This window comes from Lutjanus erythropterus, chromosome 13 (genome assembly GCF_056507025.1).
Source record: "Lutjanus erythropterus isolate fLutEry1 chromosome 13, fLutEry1.hap2, whole genome shotgun sequence".
NCBI classification, from domain to species: Eukaryota; Metazoa; Chordata; class Actinopteri; order Lutjaniformes; family Lutjanidae; genus Lutjanus; species Lutjanus erythropterus.
The window spans coordinates 627,450-647,214 of NC_139329.1; the positions used below are offsets into that span (position 1 = coordinate 627,450).

The following is a 19,765-nucleotide window of genomic DNA, read 5'->3' on the forward strand; positions in this document are numbered from 1 at the left end:
CCACTATTCCTAGGTATTTTATGCCCACCACCGCTGTCTTGAATGGTATGAGGTGTGTTGGAATTTCTGTAGCCAATTGATTTACTGGGAGACACTCACTTTTGGAGACGTTCAATTTATACCCGGAAAATACTGAAAGAGTCCAGGAGTGAAAGAATAGGTGGAAGACTTGACAATGAATCACTTACATACAAAAGTAGGTCATCGGCATACAACGAAACCCGATGTTCCTCTCCATGTCTCCGTATTCCTTTGAATCCCCCTTCTGATTTTAATGCTATGGACAACGGTTCGATGGCAAGCGCGAACAACAGTGGGGAGAGGGGGCACCTTTGACGTGTGCCGCGGGAGAGGGGGAAAGGGTTGGAGCACTGTGTGTTCGTGCACACCGATGCCTGGGGAGAGGAGTACAATAGTTTGATACAGGAAATAAAACGGGAGCTAAACCCAAACCGCTGCAAGGAAGAGAAAAGGTAGGGCCATTCCACCCTGTCGAAGGCCTTCTCGGCGTCAAGTGATATAAACACCTCAGGGTCTGTAGGGGAGGGTGTGAGTGTGAATAATGCAGAGAAGCCTTCTGACATTAGAAAAGGAGTGCCTCCCACCAATGAACCCCGTTTGGTCTTCCGAGATGATTAAAAGCATAATGGGCCCCAAGCGACGAGCTAAAATTTTCACAAGTATTTTCACATCTACAGGTAGGAGTAAAATTGGCACAGTCTAGAGGGTCCTTGTCTTTTTTATGGATGAGAGAAATGGAGGTTTGCATTAAGGTGGCTGGTAGAGACCCATGACTGTATAAATAGTTAAATATCTCCAGAAGCAGAGGAGCCAGCTGATTAGAAAATCGTTTGTAAACTCAGCGGGGTACCCGTCAGGGCCAGGTGATTTGCCACTGTTCATTGAATTTATTGCTTCTTTTATCTCAGGAAGTGTTAAGGGAGTGTCCAACGTCTGATTGTCATTAGGTGAAACTTGGTAAGTCTAGTTTTTGAAAGAAAGCGTCCATGTGAGTTTCATCGCTGGGGGATTCAGATTTCTACAAATGACAATAAAATGATTTAAATAAAGTGTTAATTTTAATTGGGTCAGTCACTACCATGTCTGATTCATCTCTAATCTGAATAATTTGATTGGATGCTTGTCTGGCTTTTAGCTGGTGAGCAAGGAGACGCCCAGCCTTGTCACCGTGTTCATATAGCGATCCATGGGAACGGAGAAGGAGTTGTTCAGCTTCTGTTGAAAGGAGTAAGTCAAGTTCTGTCTTAAGTCTAAGTCTCTCTTTATACAAGACAGAAGTATTTGTTACTGATAATGATCTGTCTAAATCTGCAATTGATTTTTCTAGTTCTTTTTTGCACGTTCTACGTTGTTTATTAGCATGGGATGTATATGAAATTATTTTGCCTCTGAGAAAAGCCTTCAGGGTATCCCATAGCAATGATGGGGAAGTCTATTTATTTTTGTTGGTATCACAAAAGTCTGTCTGAATCAGCAACATATTTACAGAGTTTTTCCTCTGTAAGTAAGAAAGGGTCGAGATGCCAAAACCTAAAATGTTTGGGTTTTAGGCCAAAACGAAGATCTAGCACCACGGCTGAGTGATCTGAAACTGTTATAGGTAAATACTGTACAGAGATAAGTGATGAGATGAGACTTTTATTTGCTAGAAAGTAATCAATATGGGAAAAAGAGCGATGGGTGTGCGAGAAAAAGGAATATTGGCGGGAGGATGGGTAAGTGAATCTCCAGAGATCAATGTAGCCAAACTGGTCTATAAAGGTGGACAAAGTTTGTGACATCTTTGAGGGTGGGATAATTCGTGAGCTTGATCTGTCTAAAACTGGATCAATGACACAATTCAAATCCCCACCCAGTATCAAAGTATGGGAGTCTGAATTGGGAATTAAAGATAATATTGAATTGAAGAAGTTGTGATCATCCCAATTAGGGGCGTAGATTGATGCTAAGACTACAGGCTTCTGGTATAATATACCAGAGATAATTGTATAACATCCTTCTGGATCTACAATGATTTTACTGGAGGCAAATTTAAAATTTTTCCTAATTAATATGGCTGTACCTCTTGTTTTACAATTAAATTGAGAGTGAAAAATTTGCGCTACCCATGGTCGGCTCAACTTTCCATGTTCAGACCGTAGTAGGTGTGTCTCCTGAAGAAGCACCACATCTGCGTTAAGATTTTTGATGTAAGTCATAATCTTTGTTCGTTTTAATGCGGCATTCAAGCCCCCCGTGTTTAAAGAAATAAACCTTACCATTTGTCCACCGGTGGTCCCCCCATCTAACGAACCAGTCATGCTACAACGAATGGTAGGAAGGGTGTCAGGTTGATTCTAAGACACAGGCAGCAAAAGGTGATTGAGCCCTCGGAAATCATAACAAATTATATCAAAAACTTAATAAACCATAAAACAGTACAACTTGTCAGTAAAATGGTCTCTTTACCAACCCATTCCCTAAATCCCCCTCCCCATCTGTGAGGAGACCTGGTCTCCTGCCCCAGCCCCCTCCCATGCCCACCCCAGCCCCCACAAATGTCATCAACCACTGAACTAACTTGCTCATACTTCCCTTTCTGAAGCATCTTACCTCAATGAGTCATCTCAGACCCCATAACTCAACACGTTACAATGTGTCTTACATTACCCTTTGAACATGTAAACAAAACAAACCAAACAAAAAAAATACTTCAATGTACCTTTCCAACATGGAGCAAGGAATATATAAAATAAAATATTCTATGTAATAAGTAGAACATTACATAGTAAACTATGACCCAAGTAAAAGTATTGAATATAATCATTTACCATTATCACAATAAGTAAACTTTCAGAATGAAACGAACCCAGTCCTAAGCTTAGTTAAGCTCAACTTTAGTCAAAACTTACAATTACTGTGCATTTCTTCATCTAGAATGATCCAAATAAAAGTATTAAATATGTTTATTTACCATTACTGTGATAAGGAAACTTTCAGAACAAAACAAACCAAGTCCTAAGCCTGATTAAGCTCAACTTTAGTCAAAAATTACAAACACTATGCGTTTGTTCATCTAAATGGAGAGTATTAACTCTCTGTAAGTAGTGCAGCTTTAAGAAAAAACAGTAGATAAATAAATAAAAAGAAAGAATAAAGCAATACGTCCTTTACACGTGTTGTTGCCTTACAAAACTGAAAAACGCAGGTTCAAAATCCTGTAATAACAGCGAAAAATAAATTGTCAGAGTACAAAGTTTCCCTCCTCTTTTGTGGGCTTCTCGTATGATGAGGTCCTTAATCCGATAGCAGTGCAGGCAGATAATCACAGGCCACGGCCTCGATCCTGGCTGTGGCTTGGCAGTTAGCACCCTGTGCGCTCGGTCAAGCTCAGGAGGGGATTCTAAGATCTCCTTCACGAACAGCTCAACTAACAGCTTGGAGAAAAAGATGGTGTGTGTAGGCCCCTCGATTGATTCTGGGAGGCCAATGATTCGGATATTATTCCTGCGGCTCCGGCTTTCAAGGTCCGACGTCTTCACTAGTAGCTTGTTGTTGCTATCGGTTAAAGCTACACACTTCGCCTCCAGAGTACGAATCCGCTGGTCATCTGACTCGGCACTGGCTTCCAGCGAGATGATAGGTTGTCCGTGATCAGATACCGTGGTCTGGATCTTCTCCAGTCCAGGAGTTTTTAAGATCTGCCCCTATGCTAGCTCTGTGTTTTTGCTTTGCATTTTTGACATTATTCCGGGTGACACAGTGTTATTCTGGGTTTGTAAGGTGTCAGTTCTTACTTGGGTCGTTGAGGGTATAAGAAAAAGACGGGTTTTTGTAAAGTTGAGTTACGGGAGAGGGAGACTACACCGCTCTCACATGTTCACCAAACCAGAAGTCTAAGTGCACCAGCTTTGACAGCTATGGGGCAATATTCACACCAGTGTATCTCATGGTGTCTTTGGAGGGTAGGAGCAAGTAAACAGTTTTAGGTTTCTGGGAATCAACATCACAGAGAACCTGTCATGGTTGTCACAGATCTCCATTCTGGTCAAGATGGCTCAGAAACAGCTGTATTTTTTTTTTAAAAAATATGAAGGCAAAATTCTTGTGCCATGTTTTTGTCAACTTCTACAGAGGAGCAATAGAGAGCATCCTGAATAGAAACATCACAAACTTGTATCATGGGATGTACACAGCCCGGGACCCTGCTGCCATCAGGCAGGAGATACAGAAGTATGTGCTACTGTAGACAGAGGAGCAGCTCCTTCCCTCAGGGTGTCAGACTCAGTTCATCCTCAGAATTCCTCCATGTAATATTTTGTTCAATATTTTTTTACATTTTTTATCCCCTCAGCTAAACTAATGAATCAAAGAAGGAACTGTCAAAATCTTGCAAAACAGACTTTTTGTATAATGATAAATAAATATATCAAAAAATATAATATCAATATAATATAAAATGATAAAATAAATATATCTTCCATCTCGTATCATGACATCACATGAAAGCTGTTGGAAACACTATATCAGTGAAACAGAAAGTAACCTGGACCAAATACTTCTTAACTACTATTACTATTACTAACTATTAACTTGTCTTTTTTAGACTATTAATTTTTTTGTTCTTTTGGTTAATTGTTACTATACAACTATGATGACCCTTGAGCTGAGATTTTGTCGCAAACAGTTTTTATAGTGAAAAATTAACTAGCAATGAGATGCTTTTTACTGTCCTATCATTTTACACTAGTAAAGTATGTTTACATCGGGAAATAACATGCATTGAAATGGCAGTGTGAAGAATATAATAACTCAGTAACTCAGGCTCAGGGCAGGACTGGCACCAGTAGGGGGAAAACTGCAGAAGTGTACACAAATATGTTTACCACTGCCTTGATTTCCTTCATTGTCTCCTGTCATCTTGTTTTTCTCCTTCATTTTCTTTCTCATTTCTGCTTTCTGTCACAACACAAAATGGTTCCTGAGGGTCAGAGCAGACTAGGACAAATGCAACTGACAAAAACAATATCCATTAATGACACAGAGAGATGATCAATCTGCCAGAGGACAGCAGACAGCATATTCTTCTTCAGTAAATGACAATAATGGGTTGGAATGCTCCAATTACTTTTAATAGCCTTAATAGCAGGACTGCTGCCATGGTTACCTCCACGTTCATCTCCCTCACCTACCTGCTCTCTGTCAGAGGTCTTGTTTTCTTGTTGTCTTGTTAATTCTGAGCCTTCTTCTGTTGATATACTATCATCAGACACTGAGCTGCAACTACTGTCTTGTATAATGTACTTTCGCACTGGTAATGTTGACACAGTGATATTCTTTAGAACCCAACTTTCATTATGTGGCCCAATTATAATGAAGATTTTTCATCAGGCCTGTGATGGCTGCACTTACTGTCACATATCTGATTTGGATGTTGGCAGACCCTCTGCACTGACCTTAAATATCTTTAGTTTACACTTAATTGATTAATTTAGTTTATAATTTAGGAAAAAAAAGCTGGTCTGTGATTGGACACATGAACTGTGGACTCCAATATGTTGGACACACTACACACCCAGCCTGACCTTCACACCCTTATTTCCATCAACCATCAAAAAGGGTCTGTGAGTTCCCACACTGACACAGAACATTCACACCAGTTGCACTGTAAATTGTGAGGTGCAGATTTTCCAATATGAAATTACTTCCTGGATTCTGGTTATGGGCATTTTCCATGATTAAAGTGCTCTAGTGTCATGTCTGATGTCTGCATTTTGTGTAGTTTTACAGATCAACCATGTGCCAAATGGCAACTGTTCAAACACCAGCATAGCTGTGGAACATCCACAAACTCTTGTAGCACCACCACAGCAGTTAAACAGAGGATAATTGCAAAAACAAAGTATAATTCCTATTGAATTGATGCCATCCTATCTGTATAGCCCTATGGGAAATGTATATCTGTCATCTTTTGTTTACTTCTTGGTATAATATGTCAGAGACTGCTGATTTTCTGGTAATCTTATAAATGAACTGGGTGGAGATACACCGATTTCAATTTTCTTAGCTGATTCCGATTTCTGATTTTTATAAGGGTCTGACCTGCCGATTCCGATTTTCAGTCTTTCTCAGAACTGTAATTGACAGCATTCACAAACATTTTTGCAATTTTTCTTGTAAAAATGAAGTTAGATGTTCATAATAAGACACTGACTATTAAATATTCATTAAATACTATTTACACTTTCTCCAAAGTCCTCCAGGTTACAGCCAGGCCTTATTATAGTTTTATATTAAGATTATGAATCAGCTGAATGTGATCTTGTGAGATCATGGAATCTCACGGGATTTCACGGGACGTGATTTCACGTGATCTCCTGTGGAAGCAGATGTAAACAAACCAGAGACAGACGCGGTGCAACAGTTTGCTGCAGTAAAAACTTTGCCGTGAGAAAAACAGATGCAGAAGTTAAACGAGTCTGAATAAGAAAATGTTTGAGGAGACACATCAACACAGGTTGTTTATTCTTCAGCCAGAACAGGAGGTGAGATTTTAACTGTCTCTCTGTGAGCAGCAGTCTGCTGCTGGCTAACATTAGCCTGAAGAGCTACAAAGTTTACGTCTGTTTTGTGACATTATCAGCTGCTCTGTCTCGTTTTAGACTGTCTGTCTTTTCTTTATCCTGTTCTTGGAATCTGTTGCTGACACCAGTTTCAAGCAAGCATGTGTCAGAGTGTGTGTAGCTTTTATCAGTGCTGTGGTGATATCACCATCGTGCAGAACATGTGTGTGACAATGACGGGCACAGAATCGGATATATGACGTTGACCGGCCGGTCACCGGTCAGGGCCGATTGATTGGTGCATCTCTAGGGGAAAGTCTTTAAAAGAGACACCGAAGTGCTGGCAGACACATGTGACAAATCTGCAAAGTCTTAGTAAGATTCAGGTCCTCTCTTTAGTAAAGTGAATTAAAAACACTCATGAACAGTATTTATGGAATTGCTGAATAACAGTCACTGGACCTCCTGGACTAAGCACGTAGGATAATCATCCCAGGACAAGTCCAGCAGATGCTGTGGATATATTTTTCAGTAAGTTGAGTTACTACTTTTCTTCCCCTTTTTGCTGCTTCAGCTGCAGATTATACTGTATATTGCTCTTCCATGTAGTTTTTGTTCCTTTTCATCGAGTTTCTGGATAAGGAGGAATGGACTGGGACAGTAAGAACTGTGTGCATGTTTCAGACTGTGTGTAAATGCGACAGGCTGAATGTATATATCTGTTATCTGGATATGACTGGAATAGAGTTGCAAAATGCTAATCTCAGAGTCATCATTGTCTTTCCTGATTACAAAGTGAAATTACACATAACTTAAAATCAACCCATCGATAGTAACTTAAAGGGCAATCATATGGTTCCCCTGTAATTCTTGTAATAATTATTATTTGGATAAGTGATTGTTACATATGGTAGTCCATATAAATTATGATTTATATTGATGTGGTGTTGACAAAATGATGTGTCTTGGTTTTTCTAACATGGTAACAGATCAAGCCATAGATGAGGCAGCCACTTGTGGCTAAACAAGGTTATAAACCTGCTGCTGCTGACCCAGATTTTATTTTTACTGTTGGGCTATTTGTCACAAGAGAAAGTGAGAACAAGGAAATATCAAGAGGCCGCTGTACCTTAGAGAGAACGATGATGATACAGAAACTGAAACAATGCACATCATGCAGTGTGGAGGCTCAGTTAGCCCTGGAAGCAGCAGGAAAGAAAAGGAGAATACTGCCTAAGCTAAAAGTGAAAAAAGACTTCTCACAAAAGCAGGTTACAAAGCTTGAAACTGATTTCGGGGATTCTGTATCCAGATGTCTCAATAGAAAGACAAACTTCAGGAGTATGCTAATTTTGCCATAGCCAACTAGAAGAGTCACTCCTGGCTAATATAGGAAACCATGAAGAAAATTTTGTTAACTGTCTTCTACATAGCAGTGACAACTGGAAGATGCTGTTAGGCTAAGACCCACAAGCACTCCCACAGCAAAGATAACTATAGCAGTCTCAAGTGATGTTAGTTCAGTAGCTCCCTTTATATCAGTCGGTCTGTCTGGTAGATCCCCTACTACTCCAAGCCTACTGTTTGTCTGGAATTTCTAAAATTTGACACCACCTCTGAGTCCTTGGATGTCCTTAACTTAATAGAGCAAGAACAATGAGAACTACTCTGATCTCGGACCTCTCCCCAGCCATGAGCTTTTGGGGCGCTGTCCACAGTCTTAAAAGGCCCAACAATCAGTTGGCGGAAGGCCACAAAAAGCCACATTCATACTTGGGCCTCCTTCAAAAACTCTTTTATGTCAGCTTTTGCTGCGTCTGACCATGAGCGATGTAAAAGAGGAACTGAAGGACAGGAGGCAGATGCCTGAGCAGCATCTGAGAGAATTTGCTCATGATTGCTGGACTGGAAGTGAAATGAAATATGGAAGCCACACTGAGGAGGAGATGGAGTGGCACATTCTGAGCAACATTAACCCAAAGGTAGCCAGTTGTCTGCAGGGAATGGTGTCATGTGAAGGTGAGTTCCATGGTCAGTAAGGACTGCTCTAGATTCAAGGTGTACCAGCTGAAGGCGCAGGATAACACAGGTAATTCCGACAATAAAGAAGCAGATATCATGACTCGTCACAAAAAGGTGCAGCAGAGGTCTCAGTCATGCAACAGCGAGGACACAGAAATAAGGAACATAATCTCCTGTAGGTTCCAATTACCATTCATGGAGTTCAAGTAGTGGCAGTAGTGGACACAGGGAGCTCCTATACCCTGATGAGGGAAAGCTTGCAGAAGCAGATGAGGCTTACAGACAAAACCCTCCTACCAGCTGAGGTCCAGAGATTTGTCACAGCAGATAGCATGGGTCACCCAGCTCTGGGCAAGAAAAGTCTACTTTGTCTGGCACAGCAGGCAATGGGCTGTTGACGCCCATGTAATGGAGGACCGTCACCTTGCTTTTCTGATGATTATTGGTCCTGACTTTCTGTTGGAGTCTGGTGTCATCCTTAATCTGACCAAAAAACCTATGGGTTAAAGTTGGATAAAAGATACACATATTATTCCTTCTTGCAACTCACTGCCAGTACCGGCTTGTGGAGCAAAGCCCCCAACTTAACCCCTCACCAGAGAGTTAACCAGTACTATGCTTTACCTCCAGGGGAGCTGCTTTCTTGCTGGGCTACCACTAAAAAAAAATAGAGATGAGACTGTCTGAACTCCAGCAGCTCATCACATTGGCTTCCGTCACCTCCAATGTACTGGGACACAAAATCTTAGTGTAGGATGAAATGCCTGTGAGGTCCAAAGCATATTTTGCACCTCCTTTGAAGAAGAGGGTCATTGAAGAGCATGTTGAGTAAAAACTTTAAGACAATATCATTGAGCTTTCTCAGTCAGCATGGGCCTCCCCTGTGGTCCTCCCACTGCTTAAAGCTGAAGACAAAATATCCCAGATATGATGGCTGCGACCTTGCACTGACATAATTTGGAGCCAGAGTCTGCGCAGCAGTGATCAGTGTTGGAGCTGTGCTTTTGAGTTCTCGCTCACATGGGCAGCTGACTAAGTTGCAAGAAATTCAGAGTAGGATTGAGTAACCCACCTGGTAAATGAGATACTGAGATAATAATGTGGTTAAGAATGTGGTTAATCTCCAGGGAGCCTCTGAGGGGGTAGGGGTGTGGGGGGTCTATGTTATCTAGGCAGGGTAGGTAGAGTTCTGACTGAATATACATGTTAGTATTGTAGGTACTGAATTGTGAAACCACACATGCACACAGCCTCGTTCCACGCTCTACATTATATGACTCAGCAGAAATGAACTGTCTATGAATGGCTGTGAGATAGACTGTCTGTTTGTGTGTGTGTGTGTGTGTGTGTGTGTGTGTGTGTTTCAGATAGAACAGGATGGCAAAAAATAGCATAATGCAGCAAAGGGCAATAAATGTTGCAGGATTAAACAGGCTGCAGCTGTAATCCCTCTATATCCTCACTAAGACTAACACCTGTCTGCTGCAGGTCAATGTCTGAGCCATGTTTCCATTAATAACTGCTGCTGTACTGACTAGAGATCCTCTGTCTTCAATGTGTGTCATGTTACTAATGCAGTCCATGTCATATTCACCATTTAGTAGCTTTACTTAGGGTGTTAATGTCACCAAGTGGATTCATGGTTTTCAGACCATGATATTTTCGATCTAGAACATTTGTTCTGCAAATGTCACCCATCATGTTTCATACTTAACCATACTCTATGTGAGCAGGCATCTGCTTACACAACATGTTCAGATACTACAATACAATACTACTACACACAGTCAAATACTAGATGAATGATTTCAATCTTTTTTGTGTGTTGAAATAGTCTGGTGGATAAATGACTAGCAAGATGCCCAGAAGCAATGGATGTAATGGATACACGTTGTGTGAGTGGCTTTTGATAACTGAATAATATTAACTTTAAAAACTTTTGAATTGATGAGTTGATTGGACTGTAAAAGTGTTCACATAGAATTTTATGGAGATGTAACTGCTTTCCAACTGACCATTATCAGCCCATCCATCTGTGATAGGTGATGTCTTTGTCCCACCTCCTCCTGTCCTCTCGAGTATCAGCTGTGAGATGTGTGCAAGCAACGAATTCATTACGTTAGGTATGCTGTGTACGTTCACTTTGCCCAATAAGCAAAATAAACAGTAGGTTGAAATGAGTGTTCTTTGAATTTCCTGTGCAGTGTATGAGGTCAAAGTCAGGCCAGACTGAATGGCACATCATCAGGACACACAGCAGGTATGTGTTTGTGTGTGTGAGAGTGGTAAAACAGCTTGTCAGCATCTCTCTGAGATGTACTTGACTGTTGCTGCTGGCTGGAACACACATACTCCATCAGCTGGGTGCATTTTCACATACTGTTTTTCTCTCTGTTCCACAGGAAGGCAGTTGCCACACACACACACACACACACACACACACACACACACACACACACGCACACATATGCATACACACACACATACACACACACACACACACACACACACACACACACACACACACTGCTTCTGTGTCTTACCTTTACAGCTACCAGCATCTTGTCCTTGGTGGGGCTCAGGTTGTAACATTCAGCGAGGAAGACCTTGCCGAAGGCTCCCTCTCCAAGCTCCCTCTTCAAAATAATGTCCCTCCGTTTAATATGCTGAACATCTGAGACAGAGAGACAGAAGCATGAGGACTGAGTTAACACACACACTTAAAAGCATAATCTTACAGTGCAAGTTTACAGTTTGGTGGAACCTGTTCACTTATATTCCAATCAATCTTTCAGTGAATCACCCAAACTTTATTATATAGCACTTTTCATACAAACAGATTGCTTCACACAATAATCCCACCACACACACACACACACACACACACACACACACACACACACACACACACACACACACACACACACACACAAACACAAAGCAAAGACTTTGTAATGGTAAAGACTAAAATAAGAAAAAAAATGTCAACTGAGGAAAATGCCATCATAAGTGAGGAATCATCAGTGAGTGGCCTTGCCCCTTCTCACTTATCTGACCTTCTCACCCCCTACATCCCTGGACATACTCTCCAATCTGCTAACCAGTGTTTGCACTCGATACCCAGGGCAAGACTAGTGACAGCGGGTGGCAACGCTTTTACTGCCTGGACTCCACAACTGTGGAATAACCTTCCATTGAGAATGAGACAAGCTACAGCAGTGTCTGGCTTGTAATTAGCCTTTTGTTTGCTTTATGCTTGTATGCATTTATCTATTCCTAAAATCGTCTTTTGCATTGAACCGGCCACATAAATCTCAGCAAGCCTTCTGGGAGACAATACACACATATGTAAACACCCACACACAACCACACACTACTGGTGCTGTTGCCAGTGGCAATGCTGATCTGTCATAAGAGTCACCTCGTGTGATGATCACTCACTATGTATTTCCATTGGTGTGTGTGTGTGTGTGTGTGGGGGGGGGGGGGGGGGGGGGGGGGGGTGAGAGAACTGTATTTTTCTCTCTCATGTGTCTATAATCATAAAGCCATGATCATCTTCATCATTTGAGATCATGCACAACTCACTAGTACACACATGTAGACACACACAAAGAAAGTAATTTACACTGTAAAAAAAAATCTTAATTTTATGTATTATAACAAAACCACAGCTACCATAGCTTTTTGTTGTTATTTGTTTTTCAATTACATACAAAACTCAGCAAAATTACAGACATTATCTGTAAATTAACAGCACAACTGTTATTTTAAGGATTGTCAGTAATGACAAATTACATTTATTTCTTGATAGACATGCCCTGTTCTGTTTTCTTGTCCACTCAGATAGATGCAGCCTCTGCTAAGTCACAGACTCACTGTGATGTACTGTGGGATTGTTAGGTTCAACTACATCACCTCAGACCTTCAGCCTTACAGATAACCCACATTCTCCTTCTCTCACACATCCAAACACACATATTGACATGTGATATAAACACATTAATTTCATGTTTTACATACCTCTACATTACAGTTTTTTAAGATTGCTTGTACACTAAAATTAAAAATAACACAGTTAGTGAAGCCAAGGAGCAAAACCTCAGCCCAGATCTGAACAACTATCAGCACATTTTGCACCTGCCTTCAACACAAACAGAGGATGTGAACAAAGAAGGCGAGACGTGATTTGAGCAACATTGGTTGATCGTGTTGTAAACTTTGGGTTGAGAGAGACTGGACAGAGAGTTCAGCCCAACCTCAGCAGATCTGCTGTTGCCACAGAAATTTGGACATTTCAACATAAGCACAGCTGAAAAACTTTTCTCTAAAATCAGCACAATGCATCCCAGAGTCTGAGTGTAATTCATGCTGTCTTTTTTGTCTCCACAAATGTTGTCGCTGTATTTATGTGCTATTTAGAATGTTCTCTTCTGATTTTCAGTCCAAAATGTAAACTCTGGAGATGTATGGATGTATTGACTGACTTTACAATGTGAAGAGAAATAATTATTTTCATCAGTGTGCAGCACTGTTTTTTGTGCTGTGTTTGATCCATATATTCATGTACTTTACCCTGGCAATATCTCTATTTAAAAAAGTAGAAATGCTAAACATGTTTTAGATTGAGCACAGCAGTGTGAATGTGACTCAAGCAAAATCAGATCATATGAAGAATGTGTGTGCTGTGACAAATTGGGTTTTTACTAATTATTGTACAGTTTTGAATTAAGTGTTTCATTTTTTTGTTCTGCTACCTGTGTGTGTGGCTGTGTGAATTGGGTGTAGTGTTCAGATGAAATAAGCCCTGTTTTCAAAATTATGCTCAAACAGTTTCAAAAATCGGTAAATTGGCCACTATCTACAATGATTGTATCATAAATTGACAGTCACTGTATCAGTAAACTGATTGTGGCGCAGTTCAGGCATACTATTATTGTATTTATGGGACCAAAATTAAAGATATAGTGTGCAATTACTGATTTCTCAACAGTATTGAAGTTATTAATTATTGAGAAGTGTGTCCAATATTCCAAGGAAACAGCTCTGAGATATAATTGACAATATTCTTCTCTATGTGCAGCTGTACATCATACAACACAGGACCCAAAGCAGAGCACCACCTGTGAGATCATGAGAAGGCTGAACAGCCAGGAGTGACAGTATATCACTGGATGTTGGGGTGCAGAAGTAAGCCCACACACAGTTAGGCAAGACATACTGTTAGAGTTTGGGCCTTGTCTCTCCCTTTCCTTGTGTTTCATGTTTCCCCTCCCCCCAGTGTGTCATGTTTGTCTCTGTCTGTGTTGCTGGGTGTGACTCTTGGTTCCCTCCTTCCTGCTCATCCATCTGATCCTCTGCAGCTGCTCTCCTGCTCACCAGCACCCAATCTCCTAATCAAGACACTGCAGTATATAACCCCGGCTCAGACTTCCAGACTGCCAGATTGTTCAGTCTCCTTTGTGATCGTCCATGCCAGCTCTGCTTGAACCAGCCTTGTCTTCATCCTCTGCCTCCAGCTCCATTGCCTGCCCTGCTCAGCCATTCAAACCAGCCTCATCTCTGTCTTCAGCCACCAGCTCCTTTGCCTGCCCTGCTCAGCCCTCTTCAGTCTGAACCCTGTTTGTCTCAGCCAAGCCTTCGGACAACCTTCAAAAAGGAACACATAATAAACTGTCTAAACCTCTCTCTGTCTCCAGGCTGTGCTCGTTTTTTGGGTCCAATATTGAATGGTTACAACACATACAGAATTTGGATTTGTTCTTACTGATGCATTTCATCAAATTTAGGTAAAATTCAAATTCAAATGTTATGCCTAAAGCACCATCTCATACAAAAGCAGTTCAAAGTGGTTTACATAAAAATGAAATAAAACAGCAAAAATGTGCTTATAAACAAAAACATCCAAAAATACATACACACATAAATACAAGACTGATTCTGATTATAATGATTTCAAATCAGCACTTCATGTTAAGTGTTACTGAAGTGACTGAATGGTCCTTTTCTAGTGTCACTGATTGACTGTCATGATGTCTCTTTCTTCAGAGACTCTACAGCAGCTATATGTATGCTGCTGGATAACACGAGTCCCAGAGCTCATTACAGTCTCGCTAATTGCAACCCAGTGACGGAACGGTCAACTCATTTAACTAACCCGTGTGTGTGTAAAGTTGTTGTTCTTTCCTCTTCTTTCAATGAAGACACACTCTCCGGCAGATACTGCTATCACAGTATCTACGCTAACCTCTTCAGGAGTCGCCATTGTTTGTTCAAGACGGGTCACTTCTATGGACGTTTCTTGCTATTGCCGCACCTGATTGGCAGCAGCTTTGGTGTGGACACAGACCAATAGCTTGGAGCCTGGGAAGATGGATTCTTGCATGGTCTCGCAAATCCAGCTGCCTCTCAAAGTAACATTCCCAGGTCGTCAAATACCACCAATTGGGTTGGTAGCAAACTCAACTGGCAAGTATTAGTGTTGGTATTGATGACCTGGAAGACTCAACACTCAGCAATGTTTCTCCAGAATCAATTACAGCAGCTTTAAGGCAAATGCTTCAGCGTGACTATTCCTCAACACAGAACCAACTCAATAAAAATTGCTTTTCATTTGAGCCCTGAGCTCAACCCCATCTGACTCTGATCAGTAACAAGTGACTCATCCATCCCAGTGCGACATGGAAGCTGCTCTAACTTGCCAGAAGCAGTTCATGTTTGTCACAACACAACAATCAAATAAATATGTTAATGACCTGTAAAGCTGTGCACATTTCTCTTTCAAATTTTCTCTAATAATTGTTCACAATTGCTATTTCACAAGATGACATTTCAGTTCTCAATCCCACCTACAAAGCTCTAATTTATCAATTATTCTCCAACCATGTGAAAATACTCATTGGGGAGCCCAACACAAGACCAGTGTTAATTTACTGAACATGTTTTAGAATATTTGCAACTGTTACAGCTTGAAGCTTCATTCCACATTGTTAGAATCTCTGCTCACTTTATAACATTTAACTTTATAGCCTACATGTGCCTATGAGGGTTCAGGACCAGTTCACCACTAATGCAGGCTGTCTGAAGACCAATAACCCGCTGCCAGTGAATGTATTTGAAAAGCATGCATTAAAATTTAAGTTGTAAAACATAAAGCAAAGTAGCTCTGAGAATAAATATTAAAATAGTAATTATTCATATAGAGTTCTGAAGGCTGTGAAGTCTGAATGTCATGGGTGGCAGCATCTCAGGGGCAATTATTTCATTACATAAGCCATGTTCATAAGTATGGTTATTAACACACTTTCCTGTCCTTTCCCCTGTCTTCCACCCATCTTGTTTACTGATGCAACAAGGACTAACTGGTTCATATATTTTGAATCTGTCGCACAAACAGTGATAAATGCCCCAAATGAGCTGTCGCTCTGGGCCCCCTGACTCATAAAACATGCCTGTGATATTGCCCTGCAGGGACATGAGCTGAATACAAATTGTTGTTCATCTTGAGACCCAGACTAATTAATAAATTTTAGCAATGTTATCATGGGGGTGTAGCAGAAATATGTGTCACCCAAAGCACAGTCCTAACCTCATTATGAATTAATAACAGTATTTTGGATTAGTTTGGGCCTCTCTGGACCACAGGAGGCTTGTTTTCTGCTTTTTCTCAGCGGCTCATCTTTCTTTAAAAATTAATTTTGTTGAATTAAAAGTGAACTTTACTTCAAATTCATTCTTTTTCAGCAGATTTGGTGATAAATTACACTCATTATTTTACTTTTTTCTTGCTACAATTCACCTTGATAGTTGTTGTGTAAGTTTGGTTTCTCTTGTATATGTATGAAATATTGTGGACCATGAGGACTCAGTAACATTTTTAACATCAAAAGAAACAAAATTGTGTGAAAAGTGAACATCTTAAACTTGAACAAAATATTTGACTCCATTATATTGGTGGACTGCCAGACATCTGTGAATGAAGGGAGACACTATATTTTAGCATGTGGTTGTAGAGGTGCATTGTACCTAGAATATTTTGACAGGGCATCAGAAAATAAAATTGTCTAATGTATTGATACATGCTGCATATCAAATGGTCATATCATGTAATTTTTCATAGTACTTGCAGTCCTTGAAATTCTGTCTTAGCTATGTAGACGGGTGGATCTGACAGTCAATGAGCTTCTTCTCTGCTCTGCTGCTTTGCACATCTTTACCTTCACAGCCGCAGCTGACACACTGCAGCAGGAGGAGCCAAAACATACCATGGATGATGGGACTATTCAGTGATGAATGTGGGGAACAGGGACAGCACTGGTTGTGCACCATGCTGAGGTGCTGCTGTTGATGCAGGAAAAATGTCGGGTGTTTGGTCTTGGAACTTCAGTTTGAATGTTCAGGGTACATTTTGAACCACTCCACTGTGCTCACAGCAAACAGCCAGCACCATGCCCATGGAAAAACAACAACAACAACAACAACAACAACAACAACAGAGGCTGTGGTGAAAGAGCAACAGAGGCAGCTAAGAGAGGGCTTTAGAAGTCATTTGATCAGACATGAAGGTCAGATTTCTTCCAACAAGCTCAACCCTGACACCAGTCATATTGGAAAGGTGACCTCCAGCTGACAGAGGCAGTCAACCAGAGAATGAAGGCCTTTTAACAAGGCAACAATCACCCAGAGCATCAGTCAATGCTGTAGACACGGTCTTTTGTCTTCATGAAGCTATCACATGTGTTTGTGCAGAAGGTGTTCTGTGGCATGTCAGCAGCTCTTTGTGCACTAGATGGACTCAACACATGGGGCCCTATCTTATGCTGATCTAAAGCGCAAGTGGAAAGAGCGAGGCGCAATGGATTTAATTTATTCAAGGTGTGTCCAAATCCACATTTGCCGTTTTGTGCCAGGGACGGGAGTGATATTTTGCCCTGCCCCGCCCTTTGTACCACCAGTACAAAGCAGGATACACCTATCAGGTGTTCCCATGTGCCCTCATTAATTCACAGGCGAGTTTAGGCCGAACATGCAATAAACCAATCAGAAAGTCAGCTCTCCCCACCTTTAAGAGGCAGGTGTGCCAGCATACAGTGGCAGCATAACCAAAGAGAAAAGATTTTCAAAATGAGGAGACAGATCTCCTGGTACGAGGAGTGAACACGCGATATATGGAGACAGCAGGACGTCTCCAAAACAGCTTCATGTGTAAATAGTTTACTTTACATTAATGCCTGCAAAAACCAGTACAATAAATGAACTGCAAATGTCATGCAGATATGTAACTGCTTATATTTTAACCTGAAGCACCTTGAAATTGTGTTGTATTTTATAATTAATTATTAACATCATCATCATTATTAACTCTGCTCGCTGAGGAGCGGGGGAAGAGAGATGGTGCAGTAGAGAGGGGAGGTGAACCAATCCAGTCTAGCCACGAAACTTCTTGGTTCCGCTGGCCCACCTGAGCCAGGTGAAGGAGCAGATACGCGGCTGTTCACGCTCCTCCTGCTCCTCTCCCACCTAATCCTCATCTCCTCCTCCCATCCTCGCTCCTCTGACCCGCTACAAAACAATCAGAGAGAGTTACTGAAGTTTGACGTGCGCAAAATTATGCACAGATAGATCCAACCAGCTCTGATAGAAGCACACATAACTTTTTCTCTCCCCCGGCCAGACCCGTGCGGTCAAATATAGTGTCTTGTATATTTTGTATGTTATAGATCATAATTGTTTAATCCTTGTTTTTCTGGATCATAACAAACATGCAGACACAAACACTACAGCTGCTCCACCTGACAGCTGTGATCCCGGCCCGTGCTCACTTTGCAGGTCTGTTGAGATTTATTAGGCTTTATAATTACATTGCTTTCTTCCTTATTAGTGAGTTTATCTCTAAAGACACATGTGCACACGACTGTTTAACAATAAAGAAAAGTGTTCTATGATTGTGGAGACCTGTGCACCTCAGCCAAGCGTGAGACACGCGAACGCTTTTAACTTCAATATTTACATTTTATTGCTGATAGAAAATATGTTCAAATAACACTTAACTAATCCCCACTCCCATGTGAGGAAGAGAATGACAATAAATGAAGGTGTTTGTGACTATGAAGATGTGTGTGTGTTTTGGTCAAGCCCGCCAGGTGCTATCTTGTGTTCAAAGACCACAGACTTTGCGCTTCAAAGAGGTTTTAGCTGGTCTAAAGTGCAAGCGGTTTTTACTCCAAAGCGCCAAGCACAAGATAGCAAATGTACCAGGCCACACCTTCATTTTGCCTTCATGTTTAGACCTTCTGCCCACAGTGGCACAGACCTCGTGCAAGTGCATTTGCTATCTTACACATGTGGACCTGAGCAGAGGTGCCAGAAGGAATGTCATGACAGGAAATTCAAATGGTGGGTGGGTGGGTCCGCAGCAAATACATTCATAGGCATTGGAAAGCAAGTGTGGGGTTTAGATTAAAGAGCAGTGGACTTTGAGATTAGGGCTGCACGATATTGGAAAAAACTGACATCGCGATTTTTTTAACCCTGCGATATATATTGCGATATGAACAAATACAGGATTTTTGTTTTTTCAGATCGTATCATGGTTTTGAGTCGCGGATCGGATCATTTTTCGGATCAGCAAAAAAAGAAAAAAAGTGGTGGCATCAGGGTTAAATTATTTTAAAAATGCTCTTGTCTTTGATCTTTGTCTGTAATTATAACCACAGTTATGTAATGTAATGATAATGATAATAGTAATGATAATAGTAATATATTAAAAACTTAAAACTTATACAGTGCTGTACTATGTATATACTATACATATATTAGATCATTATACACTGTACAGTATAATATACAACTACGCTCTGTAGTCTGGCTCAGTGTCCCGCCTACAGCACAGCACATCTGATTGGTTAGAAGTCATCAATGATCAATCAGCAGACACACTGTGTCAAAGACGGGGTGAGACAGAGCTGCACCGGTGAGCAGAGAGGAGCTGTGTAGAAGTTAAGACAGCTGATATCACCAAAGTTTCAATGAACATCACAGTTTTATGATCTGTTTCTTTGGTGATAGCATAGTTACATCAGTGAAAAAAGTTATGGTCTGGATTTCACTCAAGGCGATGTGACGGCATTTAAATCAGTTGCTCTTCACAGAGATGCACACAGCAGCGTCTATCCTGTCTG

General features: G+C 41.0%; 1 protein-coding gene across 1 annotated transcript in view; it reads right to left on the minus strand.

Moving 5' to 3' along the window:
• Window positions 1-19,765, minus strand: part of LOC146315960 (NT-3 growth factor receptor-like) — a 262,392-nt gene that overhangs the window by 31,679 nt on the left and 210,948 nt on the right. Inside the window, exon 14 of the mRNA XM_084734986.1 lies at window positions 11,129-11,259. Within this exon, the coding sequence (XP_084591112.1) occupies window positions 11,129-11,259 (131 nt within the window). The remainder of the gene's footprint in view (window positions 1-11,128; window positions 11,260-19,765) is intronic.